The 18701-nt window shown below is 42.1% G+C and overlaps 1 protein-coding gene across 4 annotated transcripts in view; it reads right to left on the reverse strand.

The window, feature by feature from the left end:
* LOC142288327 (uncharacterized) overlaps positions 1-18701 on the reverse strand; it is a 936281-nt gene that overhangs the window by 126084 nt on the left and 791496 nt on the right. For all 4 annotated transcript variants that reach the window (XM_075333504.1, XM_075333506.1, XM_075333503.1 and 1 more), the window contains one exon: positions 7176-7258. In XM_075333504.1, coding sequence (XP_075189619.1) covers positions 7176-7258 — 83 coding nt within the window. The remainder of the gene's footprint in view (positions 1-7175; positions 7259-18701) is intronic.

Below are 18701 nucleotides of genomic sequence, written 5' to 3' on the forward strand. Positions count from 1 at the left end.
CAGCTTGAACTTGTTTGGATGTTAGTCGAGGTTCGTTATCCACCATCCGCACAATCTTGCGTTGAAATCTCTCGGCAATTTTTCTTTTCCTTCCACATCTAGGGAGGTTAGCCACAGTGCCATGGGCTTTAAACTTCTTGATGACACTGCACACCATAGACACAGGAACTTTCAGGTCTTTGGAGATGAACTTGTAGCCTTGAGATTGCTCATGCTTCCTCACAATTTGGATTCTCACGTCCTCAGACAGTTCTTTGGTCTTCTTTCTTTTCTCCATGCTCAATGTGGTACACACAAGGACACAGGACAAAGGTTGAGTCAACTTTAATCCATGTCAACTGGCTGCAAGTGTGATTTAGTTATTGCCAACACCTGTTAGGTGCCACAGGTAAGTTACAGGTGCTGTTAATTACACAAATTAGAGAAGCATCACATGATTTTTCAAACAGTGCCAATACTTTTGTCCATCCTCTTTTTTATGTTTGGTGTGGAATTATATCCAGTTTGGCTTTATGACAATTTTTTTTATTTTTTTTCATTGAAGACAAATTAAATGAAGATAATAATACCAAAGAATTTGTGATTGCAATCATTTTCAAGAATAAACTGAGTATTATCTGACAGAATTGAAGGGGTGCCAATACTTTTGGCCAGCACTGTATGTCAGTGCTGCACTTGCAGCTCTGATACATTGCCTCACATACCATGCATTCAGCATGGTCTGTGAGGCAATCTGTAGCTCAGTATCCTGGGGTTGTCATGGTGATGACCCAGGGTTGCCATGGCAGCAATCGGGTCCCTGTAATTGCATTACAGGAACCCAATTGCCAGGGAGAGGTAAGCAATTCCTCTCCTTGCCTCCTGAATGCTGCAATCACAATTGATCGCAGCATTCAGGGGGTTAAACTGCCGGAAGCGACACGGGCACCGCTCTGGTCAGTGAGAGTCGGGTCCTGGCTCTAATATCAGTTGGAAACCAGGAAGCGATTACGGGGGTACAACGCAGGAACCCCGGCAATCGCCATGACTAAAAAAGAAGCATGAAAAAAAGTATGTGAAAAAAATGCACAAGCGTGATAAAAAATGTGTTTTTTCTGCTGCTTTTTTTATGCTAAAACATACAGTTTTGAGTGTAGATAATCTGCACACAAATCTGCTACATGTGCACATACCCTACTGTTATTTAGGGGTTCAACATCACAGACAGGAGTCTACGTTATGCAACTCTATTGATCCCAAAAGGCTATTCAAAGCACTATCATGCAGAATCATCTTATTTCCTGTGTATTCAGTTCTTTCAACGCAGTGTTTTAGAAATAGCTGCTGACTTGTATACTGCTGAGACTCCCCTCCCCCTCCCACAAGTATGGCGGGATGTGGAGGGGGGGTTGTACCAATTTTCAACTCATGAATGTTGGAGGGTATGTCATCATGCTACAAAAAAAATATGTGTGAAAGCATAACCTGTCATAACCACACAAAGACAAATAATAATAATAATTATCATGGTAATAGTATATTATCTGGCAGCATTTGCTTAGCTTTCCTTTGAAGATTCAGTCACATCTGAACACATATGCATTAAGCTTTAACCAGCATGAAGTCGTCAATGCTGCAGAAAATGAATCATATACCATCCGCTTTGTGAATAATTCAGTGGCAGGAAAATAACACACACACAACTACCCAATGCATTATATTAATCTATATTTTCCCATAATGAGCACCGTCAGAGAGGTCTCACACTGACTATCACCAAACACCGTACTGTTATCACAGGATTTTTTTTTTAAATTAAGTACAAAAATCAATACTGTTGTAACCTATAAAAACTTAAAAAATTGTAGCATAATTAAAAAAATAAACATTATTATGCTGTTGCGATGTTTTTTACGATAGCCCCTCTAGTAGAATCCCTATAACTGCCATTATGAAACTGCAATTTGTAGAATCCCAACCTGACTTGTTAGTGATCTTAAGGTGTCCATACACATTAGTGCACAGTCATCCAAACCTGCCGATTTCTACAGGGTCTCCCGACTTATACCATGACATTTTACATGATATTTGGGAAAAGAAAGATTGGCATGTTGAATTTCAACACCTCTTTTTTTGTTCCAAGGTAAAGTTTTAGGGCAGGTGTGTATGGAGTCTTATTGGCTGTGCTCCATAAGAAAAAGTAAGCAAATTTTTTCTATGGGGTTTCCATGGCCACTAGAAATAAGCAAATTCTCAGGACCCTGGTCTAGTGGCTAGGTAAGTATTTCATGACTGCTGGATGGGAGTCCTGTGAACCGCCTCCTACTTGTTGCCATCCATGGCTCCTCTTTTGATTACCTGGCACAACGTGGTAAGTGGGTTATGTCGCAACAATTACAATGCACCAGGCCAGCTAGTCAAAAGAGGACTTGCAGATGTCATTAGGTAGGATGTAGCTTATAGGGCTTCCATCCATTGGCCACAGAATAATGACCTGGCCACAGGACCAAGGTCCTCTTAATTTTTTTCTCATATATTGTGGACACTATACGTCGGAGACCAACCCTGTAATGAGCCTTGCAACATGACTAGGGATATTAGCGTCTCACATGAAGTAGGAAGTGTCCGAATATACTGCGTGACAACTGCGCTCAGACCCAATGACGTCTGGCGCACTACACAAAACAAAACCAAGGGGGATAAAGGGGGCACTTTTACAATGGTGGGCCTTGCAGCTAGGGAGAGGGGTGAAGGTTCACCTACTGGACTCACCTCAAGCTGTTTTCTCCCCAGCTCCCCTATACGTGGCGTTTCAACATGTCGCCGAGATGGATACCTAATCCCTGACTAGCCTCACCACTGTCTAATCAACAGGAAGGGAAAGGTTGATAGACAGGGGAAAACAACACAAACTTGATAGCTGCTACAACACGACTCCAAGAACTGGAAAAGCAGCAGAAATCCAGCAGCTCCAAGTGTCATGAATTTGTGACGCCCTGGCAAAACCAGGTTGTCACAGGAGACTGCATCCATCTTCCAGATGCAGGACTCTCCTCTCCTCCTTGTGCTACCAACACAAACCCACACACAGGTACAAACACCAGCCACAAAGCCTAGTCACCCCCCAGGACTATAGGGAACATGTCAGTAGAGTGGAGGAGTCTGAGTCAGACAGTCAAGGAGTTAGAGTTCAGCAGAGGAAGTGAGAGGAGTGAAGTGGTAGTCGGAGGTTGTAGCTCCCGGACTACCAGACTACCTGAGCTGACTAGATGCAGAGCAGGGCCACAGGCGACGTACATCCGGTCACGGGAGACCTAAAGTGGACCAGGGCAGGGTTGCAGCCCGCTGGTGTCGACAGCGGGAATCCGGTCCGGAGGCCATGCACAGTCGGGGTCCCTGAACCCTAGGGCGAGGACAGCTTCAAGCCCCTTGTCAATTAGCCAGCAGGGGACAAGATTCCACTTCTTGTCCCACCAGTGAGCCCAGATAGAGCAAGACGGTAGCCCAACGCGGGGGATAAGGCGTCTGAAAGTGCCTTCAAAAATCCCAAGGGTCAGTTCTCACGGGCAACAGCTCCCACAGCAAAGACATCGGGAGCGGACCTATCCCATTTCATGCAGACTAGTCAACACACAAGACAAAACACTGAAGTGCAGGAGGAAGGGCCCCTGTCCTTTTAGCCAGTGTGTGGGACCCGAGCACACCCCTCCGGAGGCTACCGGTATCCAGCACTTGGTTTACTACTTGGACTTTGAGTAATTTATTTCTAAACAGTGGTACACCGGTGTCATCCGGTCCAGCCTGCAGACGGCGCCCCAGCACTGCACTCCACCTACACCTGGGCCCCGGGAAAACACCTCCCCTATCCGTGGAGGGGATACCATCTTGCTGCCCCGCTGCATCAGCCCCAGGCGTCCCATACAAAGACAGCGGCGGTGCCACCAACAAATCACCGCAACCCTGACAAACTCTTCCCCTGTAAATACCCCCTTTATATTGTTGTGGGCGACGGGCTGCTGCAAGAGCCCCGGATCCGGCTGCCACTCGAGCCACAGCCACAATCCCAGATCCGAGCGCCTCGAGTAGCTCCCCACTGGCCACAACACAGTCACCTAGGTGGTCAGGAACAGAAGATTCTATTTCCAGTGGAAGCTGAAATATGGAGAGGCTACTTAAAGGAGATGGGAGGGGTTACACACTGGCTGCACATAAGGTGACTAGCTAGAAACTGCTAGCAGGAAAAACTGACATTAACTCCTGAAGTGGCAGCAGAAACCAAATACATTTAATATGCTGAGCGACCCAATAATGAGTGAAGCTCAGATCACAGGAAAGACATGCAACTCTGAACCACGAGAGACACTAGTGACAATTAGTCAATGCCTCACTCGTGACAATTAGTCAACGCCTGACATCAATATACAGACAGCTGTTTCCGAGATCTTGCCCCTCATCAGTGTAGAGAAGGGTTTGGCTGGTTGAATGATTTGTCCTTGAAGCAGCTTTGGCGAGATAGGCAGGCTCTCCTTTAGGAGATTATCAGTTTTGCTTAAAGTCTTATTACCAAAGCTCTATGGAAAAATGATCTCCCTTCCAGAAAGTAAAGTATCTCACTAGTGCGACTTAATATTGCCCTTTTCAGAGCCGTGCAACACAAGTAGGGGTAAAAGCCAAGCAAACATACATCTGCAGATAGATGTTTTTGTATATAGTATTTGTTCAATAAGGGATAATTTTGTACAATTTTATTTTTGATAACATATTGCTGATAAGTAATTGTAGGCTATAGGTACATCTACATACAGCTGTTTCAGGGTAATTGCCAATCCATCATTAGTATATAACAAAGGGAAGCCCCAACTTACATGAAGGGTATCTCATTCAGCCAGCCAAACCATGTTGTATACTGATGAGGCACAAGCAGCCGAAACAGCTGACTGTAAATGGGTATAATCCACGAAATGATCAGCCTTCCACCCCACTTCACGTGGTGCTCATGGAATAAATAATTTTAGAATAAATAAAATCCTGGCACTGACTTTTTATTTATTCGGTCCTTTATTCACATTCCTGACATTTCAGCTCATCCAGAGCTTTTATCTAAAGCCCAGGACTGTAAACGGGTGTTTGAGTTTGCTGATATCCCTAGTCATGTAGGAAGGCTTGTTAAAAAGTTAGATATTGACTTCTAGATTATGGTACTAGAAAACTAGCCATCCTTAGAAGACCACATTTGCATTCTTAGGGCAGATATGCCAGAACCGGAGGTGGTTCCTGCCAGTGACTTTTTCCCATCTCCCCACTGAAAACACATGCAAGCTTGGCTGACAGCTATTAGGATGGGCATCTCTACTAGGTTTCGAAATAGAGTCATGTCATAAAATGTGTAGTTTAAATACTTAGCAATGATTTTATAGACCATTAATCACATCCTATACTGTATATATACACTAAAGGCAGAAAATATCCCCTTGAACCGGTCTGACATGCATTAGCCGCCTGCACACACCCTAGGTGCATTGGTCTGTTTGCTCTTTGAACTCCCATCTCAATCATTCAATGATAAATACAAGTAAAATATATCTTTGTACCGTGTTAGCCAATGATAAATATACATTTGTGCGGAATTGTCAAAACAGTCTGGACAATAATCGCTTGAGATGGGAAAGACGCTGAGTTCCAGTGAGTTAGTCAAGCGTTCAATGGTAGCCCGGCAACAACACCATTGCATTCTCAATGATAGGCAAACAAGTGTGTTTAGAGATTACTTTTCCATTTTGTTATCAAGACAGGCACACATTTTGGAGATAAGGCACTCTTCTACTGAGGCCTTTTCCTTGCAATAATGTCAGGCCTCACAGTCTTTGGAGGAGACAATAGCCTGTAACTTCCAGCAATTCCTTTCTTACTGTCCTTTGAGGAAGCTGGTTTAATTAAGTAGGCTGCTAATTTTAATTAAGTGCAAATATTTTAAAAATTATAAAGCTGTTTAAATATTATTTAATATGTCGATTCATTAGAAAATGTATATGTATTTCAAGTAAGTGTCTCACATCAGTGTCAAGTCAGCGGCACTTCTAGATGATAATTTTCCTCATCATTCATGGGTATTTGTAATATACCTATTTAGTCTCTTGGGCTTTTCCAGACGGGGGTAAAAGATGATATGAAGATTTTTGGAGATATATTTTCTTTTGTTAAAATAGTTTCTGAAACAATATATATACATTACAAATGTAAAACATTTTACAAAACTAATCACTGATGACTACATGAAAATATATAGACCCCCCACTGTGGTCTTGTTGCTGAAACCAACTAATCGGAATACACATTTTATTTTTTTCAGTACAGGTCCTAAGATCCAGTTGGTGTACGACGAACAGCGGATGTTCTATGGGAATGAGGAAGTAAATTAGCTCTTCCCCAGAAGGAAGAAATGTAGCTCATACTGGCTGAAAAGGACGCCCAACCTGGTTTTGGTATTTTGGCCCTCACCAACAGTACATCGAAACAAAAAACACTTTGAGCTGCATCATAGGCATCTTACCCACCCGTCTAGGACCCTTCTCCAAAGTGACCAATAAAAAGAACCCCTCTGCCTATAGGTATCTGGCTAATAAAATATATCTAACCCATGTGTATTATATAATTGTGGAATTCTGATTGATGTGTATGATAAGGCCACCTAAGAATGAAAGTAAAGTAGTCGCTGATTGGCTGTGTGGCTGACGTGAAAGTAAAACGTCACTTAGTCCCCAGGAGACACAGAGTAAATGTCGTTTGATCGGCGCTGGCACCGAAGGGGAGTACAGACTGGTATTATTTTAAATGGAGGAATATGATGATTGAGAAGCGGTGGCTGTTTGACTTGTGTACAACCCCTTTAAGAGACACACCTTTTTAGCATATTGAATGTTTATTTTTGTTGTGCACAGATTTCAAGTTGATTTAAAAAGAAACATAAAAAGATATCCCTTCCAGTGCCTTCCAGTATGCTCGGGAGTACAAACACACCCTAAAAAGCATTTTTGGCTGGATTTGGGCTGCTCCTTCACCGATTCTGAAGATGCAGGGGGACTATCCATCATAAGCACTATTTTTAAAAGACCGTTACTATCTGTGAAGTTTTCAGAATAACTTTAGAAATTTGTTTGCATCACTGCTCAATGAAAGCACAAGTAAATGGTACTAACCTGTTTAGAAGGGGAAATAGAGATACAGCCAGATACACACAAGGATACCATTTCAAAGGTTTAATTTCTTCCGCCATTATAATCTAAAGAAAAAAAAAACAGATATCGCATGAGGCAATTTTTAACCGCTCAGTGAGGCTAAATCAGTGCTTCAAAGTGCAATGGTATGGAAGGCTGCAAACGAAATCCTTGTCCTTGAGAGACACAACGGCAGCGGCAATAATCTCCTGAGCACAGAACATACCAACCCATCAGATTTCTAGTCCACAAACCCTTTCATCCTCAGTGAACCCCCTCCCCACCTATACACTTGGCACTACATACCCCTGGCCTCCTCGATTGCCACTATGAGCCAGCTGTAGTGACAGCATATTGCAGAAGTAACTCCAAGAGTTTTTTTCCTTGTATTTTATGGACTGATGAATCTGTGATTTGGAGAATGTGGCAAACTGATTTTTGTGATTTTTGAAGAGAATAGACTGGATGTTCCTAAACAATAAAGCTGATGATTTAGCCGGCAGTCAGCAGCTTGATATGGACTGACTAGTATCTGCGCCTTCATCTATTACATCATCCCATTTAGCTGCTCAGTTATCTGAGTGAAATATATGTGCATTTTTAATAAATCATATAAATTAAATTAATGCCATTAATGCCAGACCATGATAACTGACCTTCAAGTTAGAGATGTTTGATCAAATATGCAAAACTATTCCTGGAAATTGCAAAGCAAGTAATATAAATTTTAGTTCTAAAACATCTGACTGGGGGGAAAAAAAAGTTTATTAAAGGGGAAATGTACGCTTTAACATGATGATGTGATTGTGGGGTGTCGAAATATTCTAATACTTATCACAGATTTTACATTTTTATTAGGTGCTTATGATAATTATTTCAGAACCCCCTCCCCCCCCCCACTCACTTAAATAGGCATATTAAGTGTAAAGGAAATGATACATAGTTTTCTAAATACTTTACAAATAAAAATTTGAAAATTGTGTTGAGCATTTGTTTTCACAACTCTTTGTATACACCACACTTTGTAGGACCACCTTTCACTGCAATTATTGAAGAAATAATTTTGGGGGATGTCTATGACAGCTTTTCGCATTTAGAGGCTGACATGTTTAGGGTATGTGCGCACGTTGCTTTTTACCTGCTTTTTACCTGCTTTTTTGCTGCTTTTTCTTCTGCGCTGTTTAATGCCAAAATGGATGTGTTCTTCTATTCAAGCAAAGTCTATGGGAATTTGGGTTTCTTGTTCACACTATGTTGTTCAAAATGCTGCCTTTTTGTGGCAGAACTTTGGTCAAAAACTCAGCTTTGCAGTGCAAAACCCAAATGGCAAAAACAATTGACATGTTGCTTCTTTGAAAAGCTGAGTTTTTGACCAAAGTTCTGCCTCAAAAAGGCAGCATTTTGAACAACATAGTGTGAACAAGAAACCCAAATTCCCATAGACTTTGCTTGAATAGAAGAACACATCCATTTTGGCATTAAACAGCGCAGAAGAAAAAGCAGCAAAAAAGCAGGTAAAAAGCAGGTAAAAAGCAACGTGCGCACATACCCTTACCCATTCTTCTCTGCAAATTAGCTCTAGCTGAGTGAGATTGGATGTAGAGCGTCTGAGAACAGTAATTTTCAAGTCAACCACAGATTCTCAATTCGATTTAGGTCTGGACTGTGACTGGGCCATTCACACACATGAATTTGCTTTAACCTAAACAATTTTATTATAGCTCTGTAGTATGTTTAGGGTCGTCCTGCTGGAAGGTGAACCTATACCCCAGTCCCAAGTCTTTTGCAGCCTCTAACAGGTTTTCCTCCAGGATTGCCAGGATTGCCATCTTCCCATCAACTCTGACCAGCTCACCTTCCCTGCTGAAGAAAAATATCCCCACACAGCATGATGCTGCCACCACCATTTTTGATGGTGGAACTGGTGTTTTCAGGGTGATGTACAGTGTTAGTTTTCCGCCATACATAGCGTTTTTCTTTTAGTCCCAAAAGCTATACTTTGGTCTCATCTGACCAGAGCACCTTCCACCACAGGTGAGGTGTGTCCCCCACATGGCTTTTTGCAAACTGCAAATGAGACTTCTTATTGCTTCCTCTTAAAAAATGGCTTTCTTCTTGCCAGTCTTCCATAAAGGCCAAACTTGTGGAGTATACGACCAATATAAGTCTTATGGACAGATTCTCACACCTGAGCTGTGAATCTTTGAAGCCATGACCATAGGTCTTCTGGCTATTTCTTTAATTATTGCTTTCCTTACTTGGAATGTCAGTTTGGGTGGACAGATATATGTTGGTAGGTTTGCAGTTGTGCCATACTCCTTTCATTTTTGAATGATGGACAGAACACTGGTCTGTGAGATGTTCAGAGTTTGGTATATTTTTTTATAACCTTACCCCTGCTTTACTCTTCACAACAATGTTATCCCTGACCTGTCTGGTCTTTTCATTGGTTGCAGTGTAATCCCTAATGTTCTGAAACAAACCTCTGAGGCCTTCAAAGAACAGCTGTAGTTATGCTGAGAATAAATTACACATAGGTGGTCACAATGTACTAATTAGATGACTTCTGGAAGTGATTGGTCACACAGAATTTTATTTATGGGTATCAGACTACTGGGGGTGAATACAAATACATGTCGCAATTTTCAGATTTATATTTTTTAAATATTTAGAAAACCATGTATAATTTGCTTTACACTGCACACATGCATACTACTTTGTTTTGATAGATAACATAAAATCCCAATTAAATACATGACAGTTTGTGGATGTGATATGAAAAAATTTTGAAACGTTCACTGGGTATGAATACTTTTTCAACACATTGTATTGCATGTGCACCAATATTCATATACAGTGCAACCTTGGATTAAGAGTAACTTGGTTTGAATGCGTTTTGCAAGACAAGCAAAGCTTTTTACAAATTTGTAACTTGGTTTAAGAGCAATGCTTTGCAATAAGAGCAAATTCCCACCATGTACACTTCCGGTTCCATCCTTTCATCGCGCTCTGACCCGCATTGGAGGTAACTTTCTGTACATATGTACTGTTTACTGTACACAGTATACCATTGTACAGTACAGTATATATACTATATAGCATTTTTATCAATTTGCATTTCTGCATACAGTACTGTACTCTTTTGGCTAACCAGTACAGCACATTGCCTGTATTGTACCTCCTGCACACCAACAATTCTATTGCAAGCTAACGTGCAGTTTAATTTATTTTATATGCTTTTACTGTACTGTACAGTATTTTGTATTAGTGTACTGTAATGAGTTATATGAATACAGTACATTATTTTGTATTACTGTAATACGTTTGTATAAATACACTAAATATTTTTGGGTTGTGAAACAAATTGTCTGCATTTCAATTATTTCCTATGGGAAAATTCGCTTTGATATAAGAGTAACTTGGTTTAAGAGCGCACTCCCGGAACCAATCATGGTCGTAATCCAAGGTTCCACTCTACTGTTTATTTAAGAGACTCACTTTGCTGTAATCATGCAAATTACTGTGTTGTAGTTGGAGTATACGATAGCAGCGCCTAGTGAATTTAAACTAACTATTAATTATGAATTTAATCATTAAATAATGAGGGTCCTCAGAAAGGACCCTCCCTGGCTACATTCACACATCCGTGTAAGAGCATCATCTGAGAGAAGTAGGCTAATTTTTGCTCAGGTGCCATACTAGGACTGTCTGAACATATTTTTATCCATTGGCTCTTAACAATGTATTAGTTAAAAATGGATGAAACTTGAGTGGACCTCTGAAGTTTAAAGTATGTCTTCTATGTGTCAACCATTCTACACAGATTCCCATAGATTTTAATGGCAAAATTCAGAGCAGAACATTTTCTAAGTCTCAAGGACCGGAGAGATGTGGACCCTTTTTTTTAAAACTGATGTGGTTTGCGTAATGAAATTCTATGGCGGGCCAGCGTGCTGTACAAGAAAAAATGGACAGCATACAGATATGTCATGCAGATGTAAGCAAGTACGCTGAGCAGCAGCACTCAATGTCAAGCAGCAGCTGCAAAAGCAAATAAGATTTTAGGCCTGCGACACACATCCGTGACGCCAGCACGTGTTTGTAATTTTTTGCACGTACCGGCGGCACGGAGACACGTTCAGCAATGCTACCCTATGGTAGCAGGCACACACACGTAAAACCACACAGAATATGTGTCCGTGTGCGTTTGTACGTGTGTGCGTTTTTCTAAGCGCTGACATGTCAGTGTTTTCTCCGGCAGCACAGGTGTCACACGGCCCGCACCCATATCACACGGATGTAGTGCGGATGCAGTCCCATGTGACACGCGCCGGAGAAAACACACGTGTCAGTTAAAAAAAAGCATTTACTCACCTTCTTCTGCCCTCCTGTCTCTGCCGCTGCTGCCTCTTGCTGCCGACCGCCGCTCATTATTCTCCTTTAATATTCACTTCACTGCCTGGCAGCAGCAGCAGCGGGGAGACGGGAGGGCTGGAGACCGAAGATCAGCACCACGGACAGCAGCGCGGACAACAGGAAGGACCACATGAGTATGTAAATTACCGGTTCTACGTGTGCTATCGCGGATAGCACACGTAGAACACACGTGGCCCGCACGTACCAGAGACAAGTACTTACCTGCACGCAACACGCAGGGGAAATACGTGTCTCTCGGCACGTGCGTGATTTTCACGTGAGTGTGGCAGAGGCCTTAGGGTGTATAAAAAGAGATTAGATTCTGTGATCCTAACGTATTCTTACTCCTCTATAAATCACTTGTAAGGCTACATCTAGAATATGGGATCCAGCTTTGGGCTCCATATTTTAAAAGAGATATTCAAAAGTTAGAGTCAAATCAAAGGCGGCAACTAGACTATTGCAAGGAATGGAAGAGCTCTCATGATGAGAGGTTGGAAAAGTTAGATTTGTTCAGCTTAGAAAAAAGACATCTCAGAGGAGATCTCATTTCTATGTATAAATACATGTGTGGTCAATATAAAGGACTGGCACATGACTTATTCCTTCCAAAGACAATACTAAGGACCAGGGGGCACTCACTGTGGGTGGAAGAAAAGAAATTCCGGCAGCTAAATAGGAAAGGGTTCTTTACAGTTAGAGCAGTCAGACTGTGGAATGCCCTACCACAAGAGGTAGTAATGGTAGATACTATAATAGCTTTTAAAAAAGGGCTGGATGATTTGCTCAGTACACACAACATCACTGGTTATAAATGATGTAGTGACAAAATATATAATTAATGAAGGAAGGTTGAACTAGATGGACTAGGTCTTTTTTCATCCTATGTAACTATGTATGTGTGACTACAGCCTTAGTCTGAATTCATTCTTATATACAGTCATGATTCTTTTCTTACATTGCAGCATTCCTTTAAGAACACACAGTAAAGGAGAAGAATCGTTCACTGCATAATGTCACATCAAGCCTCAGTGTGTATATTCCCAGAAGATGACAGGCTTGTGTTCTGTTCTCTCTGTTCATTGATTGTGGCTCTGGCACTCATGTAGTGGCAGAACGAGGAAGGCAAAGGAACATAGATAGGACAGAGAAGCATTTACTACTTAGATCATGTTCTGTAGCTGGTAGGGAGGGCAGTCATTCCATACCGGCTGTCATTGAGCCAGGCACAGCACAATCTGGCAGCCTTCGCTGAAGGAGCCTATGTGTACTGTCAGAAAACTACTGAAGAGAACTGGTTTGCAGGACACTAAGTTTCCCAAAATGAGGGAAAAATAAAGCAAATCAACACAAATGATAAAACAATTTCACTAAATTGTATTAAGTGTATTGGAAAACGAATACATCACTATAAGAACATAGTGTGAAAAGCGTATCCTTATGTATGTTGTTTCCATATAGCATGTACAGTATATCCAGTGAGTGGTGATGGTGACGGTTTATCATCTTGCATGTGATCAGTGATGATATAAATAAGTATATCATCTCACTTTGATCTGATCTAAACTAAATTATTGTGAGAAATGATATGACACCTCAAAGCAAGACAACATTCAAATTTCATATATTGATTACAAAGAAGATATTGCTATATATCTGTCCTTATTATATGATTGAAAGGGAAACTGACTAATAAATATTTATTTAAATAATTAAAAAAAATCTGCATGCGGTTCCTCTTAGTTTGATTCACAGCCAAGATAAGCACACAGCTGGGTACTGCAGCCTGTAGCCGTATGCTTTATCTGTGCTGGGTATCATAATATGGGGTGGACCCTACGCCAATTTTTTTTACTTATTTATTTTTACACCACTATAGAAACTCAGCTAGCGTGTGTGATTCCAAGCAGTCAGACATGCTGTCACACAGGGTGGAGGCGCGGTCTGACTGCAATCAATCAGAGATGCCGGAACCGCTGGTGGGCGGGGGAAGCAGTGAATATGTATGAGGGTAATGAGCAGCCCCAGAAGTAATGTTACTGCACCATCGGAGACTCGGTAAGTATAACGCACCTGCTCTAATCCCCATAGCCCTTTCTACCACCATTTTAAAGCACAATATTCAGGTCCCCATTTTCTTATATGGGGATCGGCATCCAGGCAGATATCCAGTGTTAATTTCAGTCCCGAACCGGGTTTTCTTTTTAAATCCGGTTGGAACCACCAATCTAGAATATCTGCGGGTCCGCCCATCACATCTCCTGACTAGAAAATCAATTTAATTATTTTCAAGTGACAGATCAAAATACAATACAAAATTGAATAAATAAAATATGCTAAATTTTAGTCCTTGAGCATTCTGTTACAATAATCTATGCAAAATAATATAAAGGAAAGCAACTAGAAATTATTTACCAGCTGGAAGTAGAATCTGATATAGAAGTTCTCATTTAATAGAAAAGGAGTTGCCATAGTTAAGCAGCTGCTTCCCTCCTTGGCTCTCTTCTGGTTTCCCACAGCTGCCTGCTGCACACAGTTAATAGCCAATATAGCGGGAGCGCACTGACAATGCTGCCCTGGAACTTACATTCTCTCCAGCACATTTCATCTCGTTTTCTGCCTGCTATCTGCTTTTGTTTAATTGTATAGTAAGACACGTGTACTAAATAAGCCAAGAGAATATCAGGCTTCAATATGGTTCTACAAAACAGATGCAAAGATGTAAGGTCTCTGTAAAAGAATATCTAAAAATAATACTATTCTATAGAGAGAAAAGGATAAAGAGTATAGAGACGGCTAGGTTACCCTAATCCTTTTTTTAAGTGCTGAGCTTTATGTCCTCAGCTACAAAACTAAAGAAGGTTCACCTCTCTTCTCTCCAGTCAGAAAAACAGACATTTCCCTTTTTGATCATAAGATTATGTTTCACGAGGGGCAGATGGTAAAAATGATGGCAAAATGTATAAGAACATAAATTCGCTCAAGTGCAGTTATTTCCAACCTTACATTGAGAATTCCTTAAAAAATATTTCTACTCCTAGGAAACCCCTACTCAGTCCTTCCACAAAAGAAGTTTGGTGTGGCGTAATGGATGCCATGCTTTGCAGCTATATCTAGACTGCAGCCACCAATTACTTGGCCTAGCACATACACCATTGTGGACAGAAAGATGTTGCATTCTGAATTAAGTGGAGGGGAGCTATTTGGCGGACACTGCTATGGGGGTAATTTAGAGAGCTGTACACATTCAGGCCAACTTCTGCTCCTTCCCTCCAAAGTTCTCCCAATAAGTGGAAGACCCCTAAAAGAACCCTTACCTATCGCAAATCTACGGCATAATGTCAAGGGAGTGTAGGGGTAACTGGAGCAGGGATCTCTAAACTGGCCCTCAAACTAGGGACCAGGTGCTGTCCCTTATCCCAGAGGTAGGCTTGATGGTAGCCAGGTCTGGACTGCCAGTTTGACCCTAACTCCTGTTTGAACCCTGAACTAATATGCCTTCTCCCCCATCCCAACCCAGGAGAGGGCCGTTACCGGAGAAGCAAACCCCACAAATACCACAGACAGGAGAAAAACCAAAGCGCATACACATTGCAATCAAACACAGGGGAGAGACAATACAAACCTAGGAAGAAATAAAACACAGGGAGGAAATAAACTAACAATGGGAATATTTCCATACACACAGCATAATTTCAAGCGTTTACGCTGCATATTGCACTGCAACATAAACGCATGCGTCCTGCGTTCCCAGCACAATCTATGAAGATTGTGCATAATCCATCTGCACGTTTCCATGTGGGTGAAATTTAGCGATTACAGCTGTTTTCAGCTGATTCATCAATTGCAACTTTTAGTGCAACTCCTCTCCAGCTCCCTCCTGGTATATTTTTGAGTACACCAGTATTTTGGCGCCATTTTTGCAGCATTTTATGAAAATTGCAATTTTTGGTGTCAAAAAGTCATAAAAACAGACAAAAAAAGACCATTTTTGATTTTGCGTCAAATTCTTGGACAAAATTGAATTCAGTGCCCTTTTCAAGGAGTTTGTGGCCAAAAACAATAGATGATATCACAAGTTAAAATGGAAAGTGACTTAAAAATGCAAATGATCAATCAGACCTAAGTAATAATCTGACACCAAATTGTAACATCTAGTTATTAAAGTGTAAATATTTTTCCGGGGTGGAATACACTGCAGACATCCCTCATGCCAAGTAGGGATCTACCTGTTAAAGATTTGAATCCCACTCATGAATGTAATCGTTTTTATGAGATCCAGGATGGACCCATTGTGTAAGATACACATTAGGATTATGTTTTGTATTTTTTTTCACTAGCACAACTCGCATAAAGTAATGTGCAAACATTTTAGGCAGGGGTAGGGGGACTGCTGATGAGTAAGAATGTTTTCAAAAGTAGAATAATAGTTTATTTTTATCAATACATATGGTGCAAAGTGAATGAACAAACAGAAATGTAAATCAAATCAATATTTAGTGGGACCACCTTTGCCTTCAAAACATAATCAAACTCAAAACATCAATTCTTGTCGGTTTCTGAAGGATCGTGGCAGAGATCTTCTGTGGATGTAGGCTTGTGCAAATCATTCTGTCTCTTCTTGTAATCTCAGACATACTCGATGTGAAGTGCAGATTGGGTGCAGGAATTTGGTGTCTAAATTTCAGCACTAAATCTGCATCTCTTGGCAAAAAAAGCACAAAAACATTTTTGACTCTGTTTCAGTACGGTTTTCTGCCAGGAGATGCAAATTTGGTACATAACTCTGGTACAGACATTTGAGCACCATATTTGCATCACCTGGCAGAAAACCGCACCAAAATGGCGTCAAAACCGTTGTACATTTTTTTTTGCCAAGAGATGCAGATTTGGTGTTGAAATTTATACACCAAATTCCTGAACCAATACTGCATCTCCTGGCAAAAAAAGACCTCATCCTGTTTAGATGTATTTTTTTGCCAGAAGATGCAGATTTGGTGCAGGAAATTGGTGTATAAATTTCAACACCAAATCTGCATATTCTGGCAAAATATCGCATCAAAACTGCTTCGCATTTTGCTGCGATTTTTTGCCAGGAGATATAGAGATGCAGCTGTTGGCTTTATCATGGCTGGGTATCAAAATTGGGGTGACTGAACACCTGTTACGCTCTCACCCCCAGGGATGGATGAGGCAGCAAGCATTTGGAATAGTGGACCAACTGGACCACAGGGAGAACTCGGACTTATCCTATGGAGGGTGGGTCTTGACTAACGCCCGCCATAAGGCAGAATACCAGGTGCCATCCCCTGGGCAACAACTGGGACCGGGACTGTGGCAGCTGAGCAGGACAAGGGGAACAGCAACTCAGAGCAGCACAAGGGGTACAGTCCTGGAGAGGAATGGACAGGACAGGCACCAGCAAACAGAGGACTTCAGGTACAAGACACCGGGAGCAGGACGTCAGGCATGGGTCATCAGCTGGCACAGGTCATCAGGTAGCCCTGGTTGTCAGGCATGGGTAATCAGCCGGCACAGGTCATCAGGTGGTACCGATCATCAGGCATGTGTCACCAGCTGGCACAGGTCATCAGGTGGCTCCAGTCATCAGGCACGGATCATCAGCTGGCATAAGTCATCTGGCACAGGTCCTGAACCCCAGGACCTCAGGCATGAGCCACAGCAGTATAACATCAGCACAGCAGGAACTTCCAGACTCAAGTTGAACATGCAAACATGATTTCTTCACAGCAAACAGCAGGACAAGGGTACATAACACAGCGGGATAACAAGAAACATCATAGAACTTCAAATACGAAACACACAGACAAGGCTGAAGTCTAAAAACATGCCGGTAACTCAACATGCCAGTCCTTGAATACGCCGATACCTGAGTATGCTGGATCCATGTTTAACCGGACTATAGACAGGTAAACAGGCTCAGACAGGTGACTGGACTCAGGCAGTACAACGGGCTATGCCAGCAGCAGACTCCAGACCTACAGCAGCACAGAGTGCCAAAAACACAGGTCAACCACAAGAATTGCTATGCAATGCTCTGGCGCCTTCCATCAGGGGGGAGGGACCTTAAATAGCTGGTGCCTCCCAGCGATAGGTTGGGAAAACCTTAGCAAGGTGTGCACACCTCCATATAAAGGAATAGTAAGTGTGCACGCAAGCCCCCTAGGCTGTAGAGCAGGAAACCCCACACAGCATGTGCAGAGCCTGCAGACAAGGTGAGAGCAGAGCTGACACTCATGTGAGCATCTGTGGGGGGACGAGTCGGGGACTGCACTTATATGTGGATGGCAGAGAAGAGGGAAGCAGGTATACTGCGCAAAGCATAGAGGAGCACCAGCGTATTTGGGAAGCTGGCGCTACTCCGACACTCACGTGGGCATCCACAGGGGGCACAAGCTGGAGACTGCACCACAGGTGGGTGGCGAAAAGGAGGGAGAACAGGGACACTGCACAAGAACATAGAGAAGCAACGACTTACTAGGGGAGCTGGCATTACAACGCCGTTTTTTAAACACACTATTTATTTACATAATTAAATAAAAACAAAGGCATAGGGTCCCTTGTATTTTGATACAGAGCCAAGATAAGTAAACGGCTGGAGGCTGCAGCCTGTAGCCATATGCTTTATCTGTGTTGGGTATCACAATATGGGGGACCCTACACGAATTTATTTATTTTATTTTTACACCACTATAGAGACGCAGACAGCGTGTGTAATTACAATCAATTACAGATGCTGTCACGCAGAGTGGGGGAGCGGTCTGCTGCAGCCAATCACATACCGAGGCTGCCGGTGGGCGATGCAAGCAATAAATATGTTTGAGGGTAATGAGCGGCTATGGAAGTAGTGTTACAGCCACGTGGGAGACTCGGTAAATATAACACTCCTGCTTTATTCCCTATTTTCTTTGTTTTTCCTTTTTTTTTCTATTATGCAGGTAGCCGAAACCAAATAATTACGTAGAGTTCCCTGAGAACTCCATGTTTGGGGTGGTGCACGGATACTAGGTATCCGGCACAGATCCCGAACCATATAGTTTGGGTTCACCTATCACTAGGGGTGACTCCTAA

Source organism: Anomaloglossus baeobatrachus, chromosome 2, assembly GCF_048569485.1.
Source record: "Anomaloglossus baeobatrachus isolate aAnoBae1 chromosome 2, aAnoBae1.hap1, whole genome shotgun sequence".
In the NCBI taxonomy this organism is placed as follows: Eukaryota; Metazoa; Chordata; class Amphibia; order Anura; family Aromobatidae; genus Anomaloglossus; species Anomaloglossus baeobatrachus.